Here is a 23476-nt window from a genome sequence, read left to right as displayed (position 1 = left end):
TCTTTTACCTCCTGAACTTGCCCACATATGATCTGTCTAGGATGCGCCAGGGGTGACATTTTGCAACAGAGGAAGGAAACATTTAGCATACTTTGGGACAGGCGTGTGCCTCTGTGTGTTTGTGTACCTGAGACCACTCATTGGTCTGAGGGTCATAAGCCTCCACGGTGTTGAGATACATTTGTCCATCGTAGCCACCTACGGCGTACAGACGGTCGCCGAGGAGACAAACGCCCACTGCGTCTCTGCTGATACTCATGGGGGCCACTGCTGTCCACACATCAGTCTGAGGGTCATACCTGTTCACAGGCAGACACATTTACATTTAGGGCGTAACAAGTTAACCTCATAATAATTACAACTGTTTTTGTTGAGTTAGGTTAGACAACTGTTCTAAACTCATTTTACGCCTGCGGAATCCAAAACAAATCTGTTTTTCTCTATCGTGGCAAGTTTTTGAGTACACGATGCCTGTTTTTTTAAAATTTATATTAAATAAATGTGTGAAGGAATGAGTTACAAGCTTTGAAAACTAAAAAACCCCAAAACAAAACAAAATACAACTTACAACACTATGCCCATGGCTATATGGTTAAGCAAAAACGCAGCATTGATTCATTTCCTACTATGCGAGCTTTCTGTTTGCAGATATTGCAGCTTTCACCGCACTGTATCAATTGTGACTGCATAAACAAGTTGCCATGTAGCTGTAGAATACAGGTGTCAAAGTCAAGGCCCGGGGACCAGATCTGGCCCGCCACATCATTTTCTGTGGCCCGCGAAAGCAAATTAAGCATGTTAAGTTCCATGATGCTTGCTAAAGTCTGAACCAAAATGTCAAATTGTCAAATATAATCCACAATAACAGTCATTATTCTTGACTTGTGATTTTAAAACTACCCAGTCAGCAAAGGCATCTGGCCCGGATTCGGCATGAAGCTGGCACAGCTGGCCTTGAGTCGGCACTGGCATAATGCATGTGGGCCGAACACGGCCCAGGAGTGGCAAAGGAGGCACTGGCCTGACTCTGGCAAACCAGATGAGGGCCAGTTGTGGAGTGAAGTATTTGGGCCAGAAATCAATTTACAACTCCGGCCCGTATATGGCCAGCCAGTATTGAGCCACCCTTAAATGCAGTTTCAGATTTATTTTTTCAACACACAGCCTTGTTTTACAATTGCACACCGATGCGGAATTCCATTCATCACACACGCGCACAAACACACACAGACAACAGGAAGTGATCAGAGAAGGTGGCAGAGAAGGTGTTTTGTCCAGAGAAGAAGACGACAGCAGCCTCAGTCCGTCACTGAGACAGACCCATGACATTAGACGGTAGACAATAGCACTCTCACATTTACACATTTAATAGCACTCTCCTTAGTTTGTAAGGTGTAGGCAGGGATTACATTTAGATTTTATGCACGTGTAAATGGTTTAAAACTTCCTTTCTTTATATATCTTGTTTAATCATAAAGTGCATTTTTCAATACCAATTACTTGTTCAAGTTGGTACAATCAATGGGATCAGTTAGTTGCATTGCATATATGTGAATGAAAAAAGTAAATTGCACATTTGTTGAAGGAAATTTAAGATGCTTCATGAAATGTTTTGTAAAAGATACGTTCATTAAACTTCAACATTTTCCAAATGTTCTTGTGCTTCTTTATACAAAAACAAAGGAAAGACATATTGTTTTCGTTGTTTATAGCAAAGTATGGTATCATTTTAATGGTCCGGCCCACTTGACATCTACTGAGGCCGTATGTGGCCCACCATGTGAAATGAGTTTGACACCAGTGATGTATAGTAAGGCGTTTTTAGCCGAAAAAAAACAACCATGTACAGAAAGGCGTTTTTAGCCGAAAAAAACGACCATGTATATATAATAAGGTGTTTTAAGCCGAAAAAAAACGACCATGTATATAGTAAGGCGTTTTTAGACGAAAAAAACAACCATGTATAGTAAGGCGTATTTCGACGAAAAAAACGACCATGTATAGTAAGGAGTTTTTATCCGAAAAAAATGACCATGTATAGTAAGGCGTTTTTAGCCGAAAAAAAACGACCATGTATCTAGTAAGGCATTTTTAGCCGAAAAAAACAACCATGTATATAGTAAGGCGTTTTTAGACAAAAAAACGACCATGTATAGTAGGGCGTTTTTAGTCGAAAAAAAGTACCATGAATAGTAAGGCGTTTTAACGAAAAAAAAAACGACCGTGTATAGGAAGGTGTTTTTAGCCGAAAAAAAAGACCATGTATAGTAAGGCGTTTTTAGCCGAAAAAAAACAACCACGCATAGTCAGGCGTTTTTAGCCGAAAAAAAAGACCATGTCTCGTAAGCCGTTTTTAGACGAAAAAAAACGACCATGTATAGTGAGGCGTTTTTAGACGAAAAAAAGGACCATAATTAGTAAGGCGTTTTTAGCTGAAAAAAACGACCATGTATAGGAAGGCGTTTTTAGCCGAAAAAAGGACCATGAATAGGAAGGCGTTTTTAGCCGAAAAAAAGGACCATTATTAGTAAGGCGTTTTTAGCTGAAAAAAACGACCATGTATAGGAAGGCGTTTTTAGCCGAAAAAAAGGACCATGGAAGGCGTTTTTAGCCGAAAAAAACCCGACCATGTATAGTAAGAAGTTTTTAGATGAAAAAAACGACCATGTATAGTAAGGCGTTTTTAGACGAAAAAAACGACCATGTATAGTAAGGCGTTTTTAGACGAAAAAAACAACCATGTATCGTAAGGCATTTTAACCCGAAAAAAACGACCATGTATAGTCAGGCGTTTTTAGCCGAAAAAAAAGACCATGTCTCGTAAGCCGTTTTTAGACGAAAAAAACAACCATGTATCTAGTAAGGCGTTTTTAGCCGAAAAAAACAACCACGCATAGTCAGGCGTTTTTAGCCGAAAAAAAAAGACCATGTCTCGTAAGCCGTTTTTAGACGAAAAAAAACGACCATGAATAGTAAGGCGTTTTTAGCCGAAAAAAAGGACCATTATTAGTAAGGCGTTTTTAGCTGAAAAAAAACGACCATGTATAGGAAGGCGTTTTTAGCTGAAAAAAACAACCATGTATCGTAAGGCATTTTAACCCGAAAAAAACGACCATGTATAGGAGGGCGTTTTTAGACGAAAAAAAGGACCATGAATAGTAAGGCGTTTTTAGCCGAAAAAACCCCGACCATGTATAGTAAAGCGTTTTTAGACGAAAAAAACAACCACGCATAGTCAGGCGTTTTTAGCCGAAAAAAAAGACCATGTCTCGTAAGCCGTTTTTAGACGAAAAAAAACGACCATGAATAGTAAGGCCATCCATCCATCCATCCATTTTCCGAACCGCTTGATCCTCACTAGGGTCGCGGGGGGTGCTGGAGCCTATCCCAGCCGTCTTCGGGCAGTAGGCGGGGGACACCCTGAATCAGTTGCCAGCCAATCGCAGGGCACACAGAGACGAACAACCATCCGCGCCCACACTCACACCGAGGGACAATTTAGAGCGCCCAATCAGCCTGCCATACATGTTTTTGGAATGTGGGAGGAAACCGGAGCGAATAGTAAGGCGTTTTAACAAAAAAAAACGACCATGAATAGTAAGGCGTTTTAACAAAAAAAAAACGACCATGTATAGTAAGGCGTTTTTAGATGAAAAAAACGACCATGTATAGTAAGGCGTTTTTAGCCGAAAAAAAAGACCATGTATCGTAAGGCATTTTAACCCGAAAAAAACGACCATGTATAGGAGGGGGTTTTAAGCCGAAAAACAACGACCATGTATAGGAAGGCGTTTTTAGCCGGAAAAAAAACGACCAAGTATAAGAAGGCGTTTTTAGCCGAAAAAAAACGACCATGTATAGTAAGGTGTTTTAACCCAAAAAAACGACCATGTACAGTAAGGTGTTTTTCGACGAAAACAACCGTGTGCAGTAAGGCGTTTTTAGCCGAAAAAAACGACCATGAATAGTAAGGCGTTTTTAGCCAAAAAAAACGACCATGAATAGTAAGGCGTTTTTTAGCCGAAAATAAGGACCACGCATTGTCAGGTGTTTTTAGCTGAAAAAAACGACCATGTATCTAGTAAGGCGTTTTTAGCTGAAAAAAACGACCACGCATAGTCAGGCGTTTTTAGCCGGAAAAAAAAGACCATGTCTCGTAAGCCGTTTTTAGACGAAAAAAAATGACCATGTATAGTCAGGCGTTTTTAGCCGAAAAAAAGGACCATAATTAGTAAGGCGTTTTTAGCCGAAAAAAACGACCATGTATAGTAAGGCGTTTTTAGCCGAAAAAACCGACCATGTATAGTAAGGCGTTTTTAGATGAAAAAAACGACCATGTATAATAAGGCGTTTTTCGCCCAAAAAAAAAGACCATTTATACTAAGGCGTTTTTAGCCGAAAAAAAACGACCATGTATAGTAAGGCGTTTTTCGCCGAAAAAAACGACCATGTATAATAAGCCGTTTTTAACCGAAAAAACGACCATGTATAGTAAGGCGTTTTTAGCTGAAAAAAACGACCATGTATAGTAAGGCGTTTTTAGCTGAAAAAAACGACCATGTATAGTAAGGCGTTTTTAGCTGAAAAAAACGACCATGTATAGTAAGGCGTTTTTAGCTGAAAAAAACGACCATGTATACTAAGGCGTTTTTCGCCGAAAAAAACGACCATGTATAGTAAGGCGTTTTTAGCTGAAAAAAACGACCATGTATAGTAAGGCGTTTTTCGCCGAAAAAAACGAACATGTATAGTAAGGCGTTTTTAGCCGGAAAAAAAAACGACCATGTCAGTTTAGCCGTAAGAAACGACCATGATTATTAAAAAAACACAACTCCACTGCTCTATATGGTGCTATGACTCAGTGGTAGAGTGATGGAGTGCCATACCAGAGGTTGAGTGTTCGATCCCTGGTTGTTGCAACAATATCTATTCTTTAACCACCATATACAACTTATTTGAGAGAAAAAAAAAACAACCCAGAGGTTCATTGTGGTAGGTTAGCTCAGTGGTAGAAAGCTGAAGTCCCCAATCCAACGTCTGCTGTTCGATTCCCAGTGTTTGCAACAAGGTCACATCTCTCTTTAAACACTATTTGCAGCTTTATTGAAGACAACACATAACAAACAAGAAGTTATGTGGTGGTGTGGCTCAGGGGTAGAGAAACCATGTCCCAAACTAGCAATTGGGTGTTCAATCACCAGAGTTTGCAACCATATCCCTTCTTTCTCTGACCAACATGATAAGTAAGGCTTATTGAAGTCGTTTTTTGTATCGTAAGGCTTTTTTCGCCGAAAAAAATGACCATGTATAGTAAGGCGTTTTTAGCCAAAAAAAAACGACCATGTATAGTAAGGCGTTTTTTCCCGAAAAAAACGACCATGTATAGTAAGGCGTTTTTAGCCCAAAAAAAACGACCATGTATAGTAAGGCGTTTTTAGCCGAAAAAAAAACGTCCATGTATAGTAAGGCGTTTTTAGCCGGAAAAAAACGTCCATGTATAGTAAGGCGTTTTTAGCTGAAAAAAACGACCATGTATAGTAAGGCGTTTTTCGCCGAAAAAAACGACCATGTCTAGTAAGGCGTTTTTAGCCGAAAAAAACGACCATGTATAGAAAGGCTTTTTTAGCTGAAAAAAAGGAGCATGTATAGTAAGACGTTTTTAGCTGAAAAAACGACCATGTATACTAAGGCGTTTTTCGTCGAAAAAAACGACCATGTATACTAAGGCGTTTTTAGCCGAAAAAAACGACCATGTATACTAAGGCGTTTTTAGCCGAAAAAAACGTCCATGTATAGTAAGGCATTTTTAGCTGAAAAAAAACGACCATGTATAGTAAGGCGTTTTTAGCCGAAAAAAACGACCATGCATAGTAAGGCGTTTTTAGCCGAAAAAAAACGTCCATGCATAGTAAGGCGTTTTTAGCCGAAAAAAAACGTCCATGTATAGTAAGGCATTTTTAGCTGAAAAAAAACGACCATGTATATTAAGGCGTTTTTCGCCGAAAAAAACGACCATGTCTAGCAAGAAGTTTTTCGCCGAAAAAAACGACCATGTATAGTAAGGCGTTTTTAGCTGAAAAAAACGACCATGTATAGTAAGGCGTTTTTAGCCGAAAAAAAACGTCCATGTATAGTAAGGCGTTTTTAGCCGGAAAAAAACGTCCATGTATAGTAAGGCGTTTTTAGCTGAAAAAAACGACCATGTATAGTAAGGCGTTTTTAGCTGGAAAAAACGACCATGTATAGTAAGGCGTTTTTCACGGAAAAAACGACCATGTATAGTAAGGCGTTTTTAGCCCAAAAAAAACAACCATGTATAGTAAGGCGTTTTTAGCTGAAAAAAACAACCATGTATAGTAAGGCGTTTTACTTACTATACATGGTCGTTTTTTTTCGGCTAAAAACGCCTTACTACACATGGTCGTTTTTTTCCGCTAAAAACGCCTTCCTATACATGTTCGTTTTTTTCCGCTAAAAACGCCTTCCTATACATGGTCGTTTTTTTCGGCTAAAAACGCCTTACTATATACTTTATCTGGTCATCTTTTTCGGCTAAATACGCCTTACTATACATGGTTGTTTTTATTCGGCTAAAAACGCCTTACTAAACATGGTCGGTTTTTTCGTCTAAAAACGCCTTACTATACATGGTCGTTTTTTTCGGCTAAAAACACCTTACTATATACATGGTCGTTTTTTTTTCGGCTAAAAACGCCTTACTACACATGGTCGTTTTTTTCCGCTAAAAACGCCTTCCTATACATGTTCGTTTTTTCCCGCTAAAAACGCCTTCCTATACATGGTCGTTTTTTTCGGCTAAAAACGCCTTACTATATACTTTATCTGGTCATCTTTTTCGGCTAAATACGCCTTACTATACATGGTTGTTTTTATTCGGCTAAAAACGCCTTACTAAACATGGTCGGTTTTTTCGTCTAAAAACGCCTTACTATACATGGTCGTTTTTTTCGGCTAAAAACACCTTACTATATACATGGTCGTTTTTTTTTCGGCTAAAAACGCCTTACTACACATGGTCGTTTTTTTCCGCTAAAAACGCCTTCCTATACATGTTCGTTTTTTCCCGCTAAAAACGCCTTCCTATACATGGTCGTTTTTTTCCGGCTAAAAACGCTTTACTATATATGGTCGTTTTTTTCGGCTAAAAACGCCTTACTACACATGGTCTTTTTTTCGGCTAAAAACGCCTTACTATACATGGTCGTTTTTTTTCCGGCTAAAAACACCTTACACTATACATGGTCGTTTTTTTCGGCTAAAAACGCCTTACTATATACATGGTCGTTTTTTTTTTCGGCTAAAAACACCTTACTATACATGGTTGGTTTTTTTTTTGTTAAAACGCCTTACTGTTCATGGTCGTTTTTTTCGGCTCAAAACACCTTATTATATGTGGTCTTTTTTTTCTCCTAAAAACACCTTACTTTACATGGTCGTTTTTTTTCGGCTAAAAACGCCTTACGACACATGGTCGTTTTTTTTTCGGCTAAAAATGCCTTTCTATACATGGTCGTTTTTTTTCATCGAAAAACGCCTTATTATACATGGTCTTTTTTTTTCGTCTAAAAACGCATTACTATACAGGGTCGTTTTTTTCGGCTAAAAACGCCTTACTAGACATGGTCGTTTTTTTTCGTCTAAAAACCCCTTACTATACATGGTCATTTTTTTCGGCTAAAAGCGCCTTACTATACGTGGTCGTTTTTTTCGGGTTAAAACGCCTTACTATACATGGTCGTTATTTTCGGGTTAATACGCCTTACTATACATGGTCGTTTTTTTCGGGTTAAAACGCCTTACTATACATGGTCGTTATTTTCGGGTTAATACGCCTTACTATACATGTTCGTTTTTTTCGGCTAAAAACGCCTGACTATACGTGGTCGTTTTTTTCGTCTAAAAACGCCTTACTATACATGGTCGTTTTTTTCGTCTAAAAACGCCTTACTTTTCATGGTCGTTTTTTTCGGCTAAAAACACCCTACTATACATGGTCGTTTTTTTCGGCTAAAAGCGCCTTACTATACGTGGTCGTTTTTTTCGGCTAAAAACACCTTACTATACATGGTCGTTTTTTTCGGGTTAAAACGCCTTACTATACATGGTCGTTATTTTCGGGTTAATACGCCTTACTATACATGGTCGTTTTTTTCGACTAAAAACACCTTACTATACATGTTCGTTTTTTTCGTCTAAAAACGCCTTACTATACATGGTCGTTTTTTTCGTCTAAAAACGCCTTACTATTCATGGTAGTTTTTTTCGGCTAAAAACACCTTACTATACGTGGTCGTTTTTTTCGGGTTAAAACGCCTTACTATACATGGTCGTTATTTTCGGGTTAATACGCCTTACTATACATGGTCGTTTTTTTCGGGTTAAAACGCCTTACTATACATGGTCGTTATTTTCGGGTTAATACGCCTTACTATACATGTTCGTTTTTTTCGGCTAAAAACGCCTGACTATACGTGGTCGTTTTTTTCGTCTAAAAACGCCTTACTATACATGGTCGTTTTTTTCGTCTAAAAACGCCTTACTTTTCATGGTCGTTTTTTTCGGCTAAAAACACCCTACTATACATGGTCGTTTTTTTCGGCTAAAAGCACCTTACTATACGTGGTCGTTTTTTTCGGCTAAAAACACCTTACTATACATGGTCGTTTTTTTCGGGTTAAAACGCCTTACTATACATGGTCGTTATTTTCGGGTTAATACGCCTTACTATACATGGTCGTTTTTTTCGGCTAAAAACACCTTACTATACATGTTCGTTTTTTTCGGCTAAAAACGCCTGACTATACGTGGTCGTTTTTTTCGTCTAAAAACGCCTTACTATACATGGTCGTTTTTTTCGTCTAAAAACGCCTTACTATTCATGGTAGTTTTTTTCGGCTAAAAACACCTTACTATACATGGTCGTTTTTTTCACCTAAAAACGCCTTTCTATACATGGTCGTTTTTTTCGGCTAAAAACGGCTCATCATTCACTTCAAAGAGCCCGCTCTTTGTACCGGCTCGTTCGCGACCGACACATCAATTGAGACCTAACAGCCTAACATCTTGGGCCTCAGACCAGGAACTTGATGTCACAATCAAAAGATGGCTACATCTGGCTGATCGGGGTGGTGACAGGAAGGAGAGCATGAGAAGAAAAGAGGACATGGAGAGCGCAACAATTTGATGGACAGAAAAATACAGTTCAAGCGTAAGCTGCATCCCAATTTGGACTTTGTGTTCACTGTTAAATAAAGAAAAGTGCATTTTTCCAGTGTATGTGGAGTTATATGTGAGGTTCACAAATTATGACAATAAACATATTTTTATAACAGTCGTTTTTGAGACTTTTTTTTAATGTGGTTCAAATACGGCTCATGAAAGATGTGGCTTAATTGAGGTTGAATTCAGGCTGATATCAGGAACCTGTTCTGGCCCAGCGTCGGGCCGGAGTAGGGCCAGATATGGTTTTACAATGTGGCTCAGATCTGGGCCGAATGCGGCCCACATCATGGATGCCAGACGTGGGCCACTGCAGGACCGTCATTCATTGAGGTATGTGGGCCGAGTGTACGTGCCGTGTCTGCCCCAGAGCTGGGCCAGACCAATTTTGCTGACTGGGTAGTTATCCATCCATTTGTTGTGCGCTGTGTCTGTGATATATGGAGGTGATTCAACATTTATAATGATTTCCCAAAATTCATACCAGCCCTCCAAGTCAAACCGTAACTACAATGTGGCCCGCGACAAAAATGAGTTTGACATCCCTGCTGTAGATGATTCCAATCATAATCAGCCTAAAAATCTAAATCAACTTTTTTTTTTCCAGATTGTTCCCCAGTGCGATGGTACCTCTCCACACAGTCGCTTAGCCGAGAGGCCAGAGATGATGCAGGAGCATCGTGACCGCCAATAGCATACAGGAAGCCATGCCACGTGGCCACGCCCACGCCACCGCGCCGTTTCGCCATGGGAGCACAATCGTTCCACCTGGAGATGAAGGTCAGCATCTTAAAAGCCATCAGACGGGGGTAGAAACCAATCGGACAGCAGCAAATAGGGAATAAAGCAAGAGTATGTAGGCTGACCTGTTGGTGTGAGGGTCAAAACACTCCACTGAACGCAGGCAGGAGGAACCGTCACGACCTCCGACTGCATATAATCTGTGAAAAAAAAAGAAAATTACCATAGGGGACCAACAATGAGCCCCAAAGCTAATACTGCAGAACAACTGTAGACGGCCAATTTTCTGTGTGAGCCCATCATTTTAAAGTTCAGTGAGCAAAGACTGAGGAGTAACAGAAGGCATTGAGCAGATAACAAGCTTCGTCAGCTCGCACACAATGTCGTGTTACTCTCAGAAAAAAAAGACCAGCTGGGCAAAAACAGCCTGCCGGTCTTGCTGGGTGGCTTTGACTCAGCTGGTCGAGCGGGTTTGCTCAGTGACCCAAGTTTCGGCTGTTCAAAAATTTGCAGTTTTGTTTTGCTGCTCGTTTGCTTGCTGGTATCACCGGCACGCAAACGCAACAAAATCATGCTGGTCTATGCAGTTTTTTTAAAACAGGGTTCAACTCCAGAGTGACTTACAAATGTTGCATCTTCTTCGTGATGCATTTTTTTGACTGGTATGACTCTAGAGCGACCACACAGTTGATGTTTTCTATGATAACTTACTTGCTGTTGAGTACTGCCACTCCGACGGTGCTTCTGGGTGTGGCCATACTGGCAACAAAGCTCCACTGGCGAGCTTGAGGGTCCCACCTAACAAAATAAAATCAAGAGTAACAAGCTCTCATTTCATGCCGATATTAGACCACTATCATTCCCATAAGAGCTAAAACAGTAGAGGAGCTCGATATAAACAGAAGTCTACAATGCTCTGATTTCCTTGAGACACAGTGAAACTAGGAAAATGAGGTCGTCTGACTTACAGTCTAAACCAATTAATTTTAATTGGTGGGTTGGGAACTAAAAGTGGGTCGCAATGATTTAAGTATTTGTATTTTTTTCAGAACAGGATTGAGGCATAAAATGTGCCTCCATGGAACATGCAATATTGGCTAAGCGTCAGGAAATGTGACTCACTTGTGCTCTAGTCACTAGCAGCTAGCTACTCTAGAAGCAGATACAATGCGGCTCAGCGAGCAATATGCTTTCGCCAATTTGTCAAACTGAGTTTGAAAATGTAACATACTGGACATGGATTTTCGGAGGCTATTTTTAAACAAACAAAAAAAGTGTTATCATTCTCAACTTCTTTAAAATGGGTGGTGAATTTGCATCAATAGGAAATTGCGGAAAGCAACAGTTGAGAACCAGTGGTCTCGACATTTTATTTCTTCACGTCTTTCTGCGTTAAGATGAAAGCAACCTGCTAGCTAGCCAAAATTCATCCATCTATCCATCCATTTTCTAATCAGTGTATTCTCAAGGGGGTCGCGGGCGTGCTTGAACCTATCCCAGCCGTCTTTGGGCAGTAGGCGTGGGACACCCTGAATCGGTTGCCAGTCAATCGCAGGGCACACAAAGACTGTCACAATCACACTTAGGGACAATTTAGAGTCAACTTAAGGTCAAACTTGTGAAGATTAGGGCAATATCTAGCAGCAAAAAATACATCGATGGTCTACCAAGTCTCCAAAAGAGAACTAAAATGTGTCTCTTTATGGCGCCTCTGAGATGCAACAAAAATGCATCCTCCTCATCAACATGAGCTTTTACAAGGAGTGTGAACAGCTCGCTCACCTTTCTACTGTACTGAGGTAGCTCCAGCCGTCATGTCCTCCTACCGCGTACATTGGCCCTTCAAGGACAGCGACACCTGCAACACCCCATCACATATGCTTTTGTGTTTGACGGATTCACACCAACCCAGCAAAGAATTCTTACAAACTCAAACAAACCCACAGCAGTTCTGGACCACACATGGCTTGATTGTGTCGACGCGCACGCACGTGGTATTGGTGTGCAGAGTTGACAGCATGTTGACACCTCCACATTTGCAGGATTTATATATCAGTACATCTGTTCTGCCAGATGTGCTCTCAACCTCTTCCCGTCACACACCCACAAGCACTCCTCAAAAAAATAAATAAATACCCCAGCACATGCGTGTCTTAGTCGACATATAATTGAATAGGTGGGCTTGCAGGGTTCACCATCCACCCTGTGTGAGTGTCCTTGAACACAACACAGACTCAGAGACTGCTGATGTGCTTCGGCGACCCGAAAGCAACCATTGACTGTGAACAGAACGTAAGGCGATTTCTCAACAGATGAAAAAAATTGATCTGAGGCCTTTTCCACACTGTGCTTGGTTTTCTTTGCTTGCTGTCGAGCCAACCAAGAAATAACGGGGAGGCTTTTCCCACCGGTTGGGCTCAAATCACTCTGCTAGATCCTCTCCTATTGGATAGCTCTAATGACATTGCCGCGACGCCAATGTAGAATATGTAGATTAGAACATTCCTTCCTCATTTCCCAGATTCCATAATACACAAAGAATGGGTTCATCAACAGTGTCTTGTGCGTTGGTAGTTTGAAAAGGCCTGAAGGGATCTGAACAAATGCTTAAATAATTCACCAATAACATAAGGCGAGCCAAGGTGCCAGGGCAAACAGAAAGACTGAAAGAAAACTTGCTAATAATCTTGATTCATTTGCTGAATATGTTATGTCTTTGCCTCTGTATTTATGAGTTGTTAGTTTTATCATTTATTCTGTCTGTTTTCAACCGTCAAAATATTGCTTGATGTAAAATTGGTCGCTGGCACGAAAATTTGCCTCTGTATTTATGAGTTGTTTGTTTTATCATTTATTCTGTCTGTTTTCAACCGTCAAAATATTGCTTGATGTAAAATTGGTCGCTGGCACGAAAAAAGAAAAAAAAACATGGGGATGGCTGCCTTATTGGTTTATGAGCCTTAGTCGTAGTCATTTGGGTTCCTCACCTAGGCCGTGTCTGTGTGTAGATATGGGTGGCATGACACTCCAGCTCTTGCACCGAGGGTTGTAACACTCCACCGTGTTGAGGGTCTTGAGTCCATCTCGGCCCCCCACCACATAGAGGCGGCCATCCAGGACGGCGACGCCAAACTGAAGCCTCCGACCGCTCATGGTTGCCACCTGCTTCCACGTGTCCCGCCGTAGACAATACTGCTCAATACTAGTAGCACCTGCAGGCAGCCAGATAATTTTTTTTTTTTAATTACACCGTAAGGTTAAAAGGCACTTGATATTCATTCATAATATACAGTCATACAAAGATGAGAGCGGGTGAGTGAGTGAGTAAGTGAGTAAATACATCTTTATAAAGGAGTGACTCCCATCACAAAACAACAGGAATGATCCGTATTGGTCTGACGGGTGCACTTGTGTTGCGTTGGCCAACGATCAAGCTACCTTTTGTGGCGTCCATTCCGCCAACCGCGAACATGGCCCCAACCGTGGCCTTGCGGGGCCGTGTGCGCGAGCTCTGAAGCAGGGGCCGGCGATGGGGCAAAAGATGGTACTTCATTCCTTCCATCAGTAGCCGCTGGCAGTCCACGCTGTCTCGGAGCATTGGGCTGGTCTCCAGGTCTGCTAAGAACTGAGCGCACACATGAAATTAGAATATACACACAAGATCTCCCTCCATACTGTCTCTCTTTAGAACACACACATACGCTTCAATGCATCAAAGTTTAAGCAAACCGACCGCCTGTGTGTAACCTGTAGCCATCAATTCCATTAAAACATATGTAGACATGGGTGTGACTGAACATTATTGTGTACATACGGTCAATGCAAAGCAACTCTGCAAGCCTAGTCGCAAAAATAGAAAGATACCTCCAAAATTAAGTGAACGTGGTCACGGAATAAATAAATCAATGTTAAGATAAGAAAACCTTTATTTGTCCCACAATGGAGAAATTTGAAACAAATGAAGAAATAAATCAATTTTCAGAGCGTACCAGCAGGCAAGCAAAATGGATAAGCAGCTTACACCGCAGGGAGAATCCTTCAATGGAGCTCACTCAGTGAGAGACACATTAGGGTGAGTCTCCATTTGCTGCGTGTGTCATAAAGGAGGACGGAGACACACACCAACACACACAATCCTGACGGATGATGATGACACATTTGAGTCGATGCTAAATTTTTATGCATCATTCCGACCCAAGGTAATTGCATCCCGTGGCCGATTTGACGCGTCGTGACATTTAATCAACGACAAAAAAAGATTGATGGTTGCAGCCTTACAGCAGATTGTTCTATTTACAGCCAACATATGCTACACCGAATGCCTACCATTGTGTGTGAATGTGTGTGTTTGAGTTGCTCTAAATGAAGGAGCAGAGATCAACCTCCTGCTCTTGATGGGTAAATCCAGAGCGATTTAGATTGCCAACTTGCTAATAGGGTAATAAATGAATATTTATGATGCATCTATCTGTGAGTGGGGGTTTTTTTCCCACATTTTATTGGCATTTTACAAGTCCTGATGTAGCTCAATGTCAATGCATTTGCCAGTTTAACGTGCAGGCGATGACTCCCATGAAAAGGCTCTCTGGCTATCGCTTAGTCTGCGATGTCGCCGTTCCCTGTCTGCCATCCATCTTGCCACTGATTACACGTTACAGCAACCTGTGACTGGGCCAATATCATATATCTGAGGTGTGAAGAGAGATTGAGGCAGATAATTCGAAAAGAGGGACAGGGGCGCTGAGTAGTGGTTTGTCTGTGGTGCAGAGATTACAGAATTTAGCTGGGGTTAAGAGAGATATTGAGTCTTACATAGTGTTTGTATTTGTGCATCCAATGCCCTGGGCTACGTTAGCAAGAGAGCACGAAGGCAACATTTGGAAAAACATTTGCGATGTATCATTAGATAGAAAGATTCGTGTATAGATAGAGATACCCAATTTTTCCCCATGAAGGAAATGACATCATCAATGCCACGTGGGACTGTGCCCAACTAGGATTTGACTGTTTTTCTCCCTTTAGCGCGCCCTTCGTTTCCCTCATGACATGAACAGCGTATCTCAAAATGTTACTTGCGTGATTCAATTGCAGTTGAAATCACCAAGGCATCCTCAAACGTGCGGCGCAACTCTCACCTGTGGCTGCAGCAGCGGCAGTCTGACATGAGCGAGAAGCGCCGGCAGGTGACGTTGTCGGGCGCCCACGTCGTGATGCACCCAAGTGAGCAAAGCGGTTACCACCGTCTCCTCATCCGGAACGTTAAGATCATCCGACATGAGCAGCCTCTCCATCTCATCCACTGGAAGCAGCATGAACTCTTGGCCCCCAACCACCTCCACAAAGTGTTCCTGGTCGGGGGTGCAAGAGAGACAACAGAAACATTGGGAGTCTCAAAACAATGCATGATGAATAGATTAAAACTCATTTCAGCGAAGGCTGACAACAAACATGCTTTTAATAGACATGAAATTATTATTTTTTTTTTGGTTTTTTGCCCAGGGGTTGCTTCATTCATTATCCCGAGTTGTCTTGAAAGCTTCTCAAAGTGTAGAGATGAAGTGGTGGGCACCCACCATGGTGTAGGTGTGAGCGGCCCTCTGCAGGTCGTGGCAGCCCTGCGCGTTGGCGTAGGAGCTGATGCCGAGGCAATTGGAGGGGTGGAGCTGCTTCAGGAGGAAGGAACAACAAGCCTGAACCGCCGAAGACAACTGTAGAAGACAAGAGGCGGACAGCAAAGACTCAATGGTGTCCTCCCTCAACTCCAGACGCCCTGAAGACAAAGAGGTCAAACATGACAAAAGGGGGGAGGGGAACAACAACAAAAAAGCAATATTATTTAAGGGTTCCGATCAAAACAACAACACTCCGTGAGTGCAGACCTCCACCAAAAGACAAACAATTGCCAATTGCATGAAATAAAGGTGAAGACCCTAGATGTATCCAAAACATTCCAGATACAGTACATTTTCCCAAAAATCCGGTAAATTCACTTTTATTAAAAATATGTATCGATTTTTTAAAATTATATAAATCTAAAATATGAAATACATTCATATTTTTCTTCCTTTTAAAATATTCTGTATGTATCATATCCCTGATTGTATCAGATAATTTTACGGAATTTTTCTTTACACTATTCTAAAAGGTTCCTGGTACTGGTGGTTTTAAGCATAAACCTAATCGACAATCTGATCGAACTATAGTTCACATTTTTAATATTCAATATGCATGCTTAGTACTGAAATAGGGAATGAATGATACTGGATGTCGAACGTTTTTTTTTGTCAAGATGTAAATTTTTTTTAAAAAGTGACTGTTTTTATGCTATCATAATGCATCTTTGTGTTTTGTACTTCTGCATCTCACAGAAAAGTACAAAAATAGCAATTTGTTGTGAATGGAAATGTCCAAAAATATTCAACAAAGTGCTTCACAGAATACAGGAAAAGCAAGCAAACTAAAGAAAGCCAATTCCAGTGACATGTCGCAGATGCGCAGAAACACGGAAATCCCCTCCCCCCCTCCTCAAAAAAACACCCACTTTCACACATAACATCCGGTATGTGAGAAGACTACTGAAGCACTCTATTATTGCCAGCAGTTTGCTAAGCAAAATTTAGGACAAAAAGGTGACACTCTCAGCACGGTAGCACTATAAAAACCAATCATACCTGTGTAGGCAAATTGCACCAGAATCCACAATGCATCTGGGTCTACACCCTCCATCTTCACCTCATCCTGTTTGGCCTCCCGCACATCGCTGGTGAACATGGCCGCAAAGTAGTCGGACACAGATGAGAGAACCAGCCTGCGAGAGGTGAGAAGTTAGACGAGTATCGGTCCAGAAATAGCATTGAAACTCCACGCTAAGGTTAAACTGTCGCTCGCAGAAAGCTTTCATTAACCGCACTAGTTTTGGTCATTCGAATACAACTAACATGTATTCAACACGGTGAATATCAATTACCCGTCTGAGAGTCTTCACTTTGTGGCTTGCTTGTCACAAAAGTTTAAAAAGGAATTCATTTTTACTTTAGCTTCAATATTTTCCCACCAAGAAAATGAAAATGAACAACGCAGTCGTCATGATACATCCCCCACTTCAAAGCCACGGGGCAGACTTTGAGTCTTGTGTTTTGCAAATGAGCCACTGCTCACCCCTCCCCCTCTGCTGCAGGGTGTGCCCACCCGAGAGATACCCCTGCGTTATCATGATGACCAGGAGGGGAGGAGGCTACCCTTGAATCTGAATTTGACTTTGGATAAATGTAACACAAGTGCCAATAAAATAGCGGCCGAACTACTTCTTCGACGTGTCGACTTAACCATTCCATAATGATGGTGAGAGCTTAGAGTCGATTAACCGCCAGTCACATCACGGACCATACGGAAAGGCATCCGCTAATGTCGCTGATGAACAGTCTGAATACCCACGCCAGGGTTCCCACTCTTCCACTTGCTTTTTATTTATGGACCTTTTAAGGACTTTTGAGGGCTAATTTAGCCATTTTTAAGGACTCTTTCTCCATTCAGCAGGTGGATTTAATGAACAGAAAGACACATATCACTGAGCTGGTGTTCAAATCATTGCTGCCAAAGGAAGGGCACATCTTTATTTTTAGGGGCAATCAGCTAACCCTTTTTTTGACATACTGGATGTCAAATTGGCCCGAAATAACCCGAAGTGATCACGTGATCTTCATCGGAACTGAGCGGAGACGGAACCAGGAAGTCATGTAGCCCCACAGCGGGGTTTGAGGGGAAGGGCGCCAGGCGCATTTTCCGACAAAACTATTCATTGGAAGGGTGGGGAAAATGACATATATAAATGAAATGAACACCACAGGTTAATTTTTAAGGATTTTTATTGATTTTGAAGTTTTCCCTGAAAATTAAGGACAATTAAGAACAGAATTTTACAACTTCTTTTTTTTATGGATTTGACCCATGGGAACCCTGCAGACGCCTAATTGGAACAGAGAAAAGGCTGAGGAAAAACTGTTGTGTCTGCTTTTACGATGAAATCGACATAAGCGGTCAATCAAGAGCCTGTGGAAATTAACGGCAAATGTCGGCCATAACTAACCCAATAACCCCCACCCCCTCAAAGAAAAAAACATCCAGCTCGTGTTTGGATCAAGCCTTCAGCCAGCAGACACGCGGCTCATCCCCCTGCCAGCCCCCCCAGCCCGAGACTTACTCATCCAATCACAAATCACACCCAGACACATTCACTGCCTCCCAGACAGTCTGAATTTATAGAACTCAAGCAGGAATCCACATATCACAGTCAGTGATAGATTATTTCAAGAATTTTTTTTCAGGGGAGGGGGGTAACTTTTACAATTTCTGACGACCTGTGAGGCACTAAAATATGATTGGATGAGTGAAAGGAGGCGTGGTGAGACAGCATGGTTTAATATAATCATTCCGATTTTTTTTTCAGATGTATGTTTTCTCTCTGAGCCGTTTTGGCTTACCTGTGCGCGGGTATCTGTCTGTCTCCAGCCACCAGCGTAACATCACACAACTGTCGACTCCTCAGGTAGCCCTCCATCTTGCGGAACGTGATGTCAGCGTGGGACAGCGCGGTGAATAAGCCCTCCTCCGGACACGCACACGGCTCCATCGACACACAGGAGGACAGTGTGGCGCTGCTGTTCGACGTCCTGTGGACCCATCCATTCACACACACACACACACACACACACACACACACACACACACACACACACACACACACACACACACACACACACACACACACACACACGCACACACGCATACACGCACACACGCACATGCATGCACACAAACAAATTTGAGTTCACGAATCGAGGCATTGTGTGGAAAACTTTGCCAGTTGCCTCTTCCGCATTTAATCTCGCCTCTTCTTTTGCATTTCATCTTTGTCACCCTAGTACTTCATAAATGTTACCAAAGGCAAAACTTATAGAAGCAGAATCAGACAAAGCTCTCTAATGTTCGACATCTGAGAAGTGGAAATCTGCATACGTTTAGCCAAACTTAACCGATAAAGGGATGAAAAAAGTCTTGATGAAATTTGCTGTGCTCCTTAAAATTCCACCAACTTTGTTGATATTGTTGGTAATTGGAAGGAAGCAAGGAGACTTCTGTGGGGAAGATGAAGCCCGGAGCTGTTCCAACTCCAGATGAAGTGATAAGAGAGATGTGTCGAGCTCACCGATAAGCAATGAAGTATAGCTACCAGGTGAATCTTCAATCATCATGGCTGCCGAGACTGCATTTCATTGATGGGAGTGCGTTTTTAATTTAGTGGCCACATCACAAAGTGATGAAAAATGAACTGATGTTACCTTTTGGGATGATTGCCATTCAAAAACCGAGACCCGACATAACCAAAGAACATTACAGCCGGATGATTCAACGCAACTCAACTGTATTTAGAGAGCACTTTAAAACAACCATCCCTGTATGCAAAGCAAAAAGAAGGCACATAGCAGCAAACAATAAAATCGTAAATTAATAAGAAAGAAAAGAAAAGCACAAAAACGGTAAAAACCAAAACCAAGTCACAAGCTGAGTCTAAAGCCAAAGAATCAAAACGAGTTTTAAAGATGGACAGCGAAGGGTTTTGCCTAACGTCTGGCGGGAGATGTGACAACCGCATGAATTATTGTGTGTGTAATTATATTGTGGTACACTTTTCAACCATATGACTCAGCCTTTCATTCAACCATCCGTCAATCAATCTTCTTATCCTCACTCGAGTCGCAAATGTGCTACTCGGACCAATGAAACCTCGATTGCAGATCACTTATCCTCTTAAATCCTGTTATTAAGGGTGACACAAATCAATATTTGCACATTTACAACAAAGCGCATGAAAGCCTCTACGTGAGAGCCGCCGGCATTCAAAGCGACTCCCCCCGCAGAGATTTATCACCTGATGCTCAGTGAACTTTTACAGCACCTTTCAGGTGCTTTGTTTCAGCCTTGCTGCTCTCGTTAACTCTGTGTGGGTGGGGGATGGGGGGGGGGGGGGGGGGGACTCAAACGCAGATAATGCTCACGAGCATCTGGTGTGTACAGTAGTGCCTTCGCTTCACATCACTTGTACACCCCTTATTCACCGTTTCCCATCATCTGCCAATATACTTTTCTGCTCGTTCTAATTTTAACCCTGGAGACCAAACCTAGCGTTCTGGTGCAGATGGTGGGGCTAAATACTGCCCCGGGAGATGCTTTGAAGTGGGCAAAGGCTGCTTCGCAATTCCCCCTTAATTGAGCTTGGCAGACACTCAGTGTGAAGAGAAGGAGAGAGTCTGTGGCAAATTAAAACCATTCCAGACTGCGATTCTGGTGTGCGTACACACACACACACACACACACACACACACACACACACACACACACACACACACACACACACACAAAAAACTGTTGTTGTGCCATGAAATTCTATTGCACGTCCTTGTGATTAAACCTGATGAGCCTGCAGGCAAACAGCTAATCCACATTTTGGTCGTGCCAGGCAGATAACAGGAGTAAACTACTGCTGGTCAATTAGTGGTTCTGACGATTCACAGTTAACGCTAACAATAAATTTCTGACACATTACTCTGTTTTCTGCCAGCCTTCTCTTATTATAATCAATGAATTGAGCATTAAGCAGGCACAAATATCAGTCTGTGATGAAAAAGTAATTGTTGATGAAATGTGTTTTGGTAAGATTGAAATAAAATGCAGTGGGCACTGTTTGGTTGTAACAAGCAGAGTCACATTTGATTCTGTCTCACCTACTCTACTTTGCTGTCAAAACTGTGATAAGTTGATTTACACCCGCGCGGAAGTCTGCTGTAGAATTACTAATTTGTCCAACATTAATCTGCTAAGTGCTGCAATAGCGTGGAACAAGGGTTCCAAAGATTCCAAGAGACTCTCCCATCCAATCAAAATAATTCTTACCATGATCAACAGCCACATCAAAGGGTATGCTTGTACAATAAGTATATTGTAAATCCTTTGGTACTATTTTATAGGAAGTCTCATTACAACTACTGTGTTTAATGATTTTTCTCTTTTTTTGCAAGGCAGAAAACTGTCGGGCTCCAAACTAAGCCAAGCACAGCCAAGCTAGTACTATAATGTAGAAAAGAGCCCTTACTTTGGAAAAATCTGACAATTTGCCCCTAGATTGTAGGAAGCGTAAATGGAACAAAAATTAAATCCCTTATTTGCAACATAAACTACCTACAGTCTTTTTGGAGTGTGTTTGTGAAAAATGTTTATACAGTATTCCTGAAGAACAATTGTAAGGTCAGAAGTACAGTAATTGATTTTGGACCTGAGAGAGAGCCTGGCTCACAATATCTCTTTGAGTTCATCCCAAAGGTGTTTGTTGGACTCAATGCTTCCTATAACTGATGCCAAAATGTTACCATTTGATTATCCAAAATATCTTGGCTAAAAACATTAAGGAGCTAAGCCAGGGGTGAAGTCCAATCCCTGGGGTGTGTCTCAACAGAGTACCTTATTCCATCGAAGTCATTCTGCAAACACACAGAAAACTCAAGTACAAGTCAACTCAAAACAAACTGATCCATCGGAGCCCTTCTGACAAACAACAAGCTGGTCAAAACATACAATGACTCAAGAGGAGGTGGAAAGGTGATGTAATGAGTATTTTAAAAGGATGAAGAGTCAGAGGTTAAAACGAAACCACATTAAGGCAGAATTACATTCTGAAAAATTGCATTGAGGCTCCAACCACATTCGTAGAACACAATTATATCACATCACACCATGTTTTCATACAAATGAGACTATGAAGAGGGGAAGATGAGTGAGGTGTCCACTGTGGGGATCATCCAAGCATTCGACAAAATTCTATTTGGGATTCTGCTATCCTTCTACTCGGTGGCTCTTCACTGTCAAACATGTAGTCCATACTGTGATAGCTCTTTGTACTCCAACCTACCCAGACCATACATACGTGCTGCACGGAGAACCACATCTCTGCGTTGGTATGGCAACAACACATGTGCAGGAACAAGGCTACAATATATGCCTGCACAATACCCACACAACCTCAATTCACGTTCATATCATGATTTCCTTTTGCTCAGCTGTGACCTGATTGCATTACACTCGACAGATCTATCACATTTCTCCTTATGGTACTGTGTCCTAATTAAAAAAAAATACAAGAGCATCGAAAAACAATGAGCTTGAAGCAGGATGCATGCGTTAAAGTCAGCTGTATCACTTATTCAGGTTTGTGTGTATGTATCTTGGGAACACAGGCAGACACAGACGTACACACCATTATCTTGTATTTAATCAATCAATCAATACATGTATTCATTTGATTTTGGTAAAGAAGATTTGGGAATTGCGACGTTGCTACATAAAAAAACGTGAATGAATTGAGCGTCACTCAACGCATCACATGTACGAGTAGTGAAGAACCTCCTTCATGTTACATGACTGATTACTGAAACAATGTCCTTGAAGCTACATGCAGGGCTTTGGCGTATCGTGTTAATTTTGCAATTCATTCTGAAATTGGGTGTGCTCGAGCAAAGCCTGGAAAAGACGGCTCATCAGTAGAGCTGTTAACTGGAGGTAAATGTGGTCCTCAAGCTTTTGCAAAGGCGCTCCATCTTACTTGTCTTGTCAGTGTTTATTGAGTGGTCCTCCACCACTGCGTCAGGTCTGCACAGCCCCAACTGACTCACTTTTTACAAGGATTCGGTCGACTCATATCTGTTCTCGCTGACATAAAATTTTAGAGAAGTACAACAACTATAAGTAGTTTCAAGGATGACTCATCACAACTCGTCTGTCACCCCAAAAATAGGGAAGTCACTTGTCCCATACTTTTCAGGTAAAAACACCCCCTCCTACCTGCAAGAGCTAGAGTCAGTATCCGGGTGGTTGATGTTCTCCTCGGCGCTGACCGCCGCCGCCTCCCCGTCTACGCCTACACGAGCGGAGGTCTCGAGTCTCTCGACTCCCAGCTGCAGCACCGGGGCCTCGCCGGAGGGCTCCATGTTCGATACCGGGCGAGAACGGCGACGTGGCGGCGGAGAAGCCCACGCCGCGGGGGAGCTACTGCACTCCGGCTGGCTCGCTGAGCGAGAGCAGGAGTTCCCAGTCGCTCCAGCTCCACCCGAGCCGCTCCGACTCCCCGACGAATCAACAAACTTTCTGCCGTTGCAAAGGTTCGACCCGGCGCTGCCGCTCGTCACTAGCCCGCCGTGGCTACTCCCGACGCCGTCTGAAGTCGAGCTTCCCCCGCTAAATGCAGAAGAAGGTCCCTCTGGGGAGGAGGAGTGGCCGCCCGATCTCCTCCCGGCCAAGTAGTCTCTTAGCGGCGGAGAATGAGACGGAGGCACCGCGGGGTGACCGAACCACCTCCATCGGATCCTGAGGATCTGCTTGACATCGAACTCCTTCCGCGAGGAAGAGTTCGAGCTGCCACCGGACATAGCAAGCCAGCGCGCGAGGC

At 42.2% G+C, this 23476-nt stretch overlaps 1 protein-coding gene across 1 annotated transcript in view; it reads right to left on the bottom strand.

Annotated features, from left to right (window-relative positions):
* The window catches only part of klhl5 (kelch-like family member 5), a 25319-nt gene extending 1843 nt beyond the window's left edge, over nucleotides 1–23476 (bottom strand). The window contains exons 1-12 of the mRNA XM_086120139.1: nucleotides 22873–23476; nucleotides 18462–18650; nucleotides 16653–16789; nucleotides 15555–15751; nucleotides 15117–15329; nucleotides 13420–13606; nucleotides 12969–13193; nucleotides 11764–11839; nucleotides 10693–10779; nucleotides 10107–10181; nucleotides 9871–10008; nucleotides 128–299 (exon numbers count right to left, since the gene is read on the bottom strand). Coding sequence (XP_085976265.1) covers nucleotides 128–299; nucleotides 9871–10008; nucleotides 10107–10181; nucleotides 10693–10779; nucleotides 11764–11839; nucleotides 12969–13193; nucleotides 13420–13606; nucleotides 15117–15329; nucleotides 15555–15751; nucleotides 16653–16789; nucleotides 18462–18650; nucleotides 22873–23456 — 2280 coding nt within the window. The 5' untranslated portion in view covers nucleotides 23457–23476. The remainder of the gene's footprint in view (nucleotides 1–127; nucleotides 300–9870; nucleotides 10009–10106; nucleotides 10182–10692; nucleotides 10780–11763; nucleotides 11840–12968; nucleotides 13194–13419; nucleotides 13607–15116; nucleotides 15330–15554; nucleotides 15752–16652; nucleotides 16790–18461; nucleotides 18651–22872) is intronic.

Source organism: Hippocampus guttulatus, chromosome 9, assembly GCF_054856545.1.
Source record: "Hippocampus guttulatus isolate MCC_2025c chromosome 9, RoL_Hgut_1.0, whole genome shotgun sequence".
Lineage (NCBI taxonomy): Eukaryota > Metazoa > Chordata > Actinopteri > Syngnathiformes > Syngnathidae > Hippocampus > Hippocampus guttulatus.
Note: the sequence above shows the minus strand (reverse complement) of the source record. Positions and strands in the feature narration are given on the sequence as shown.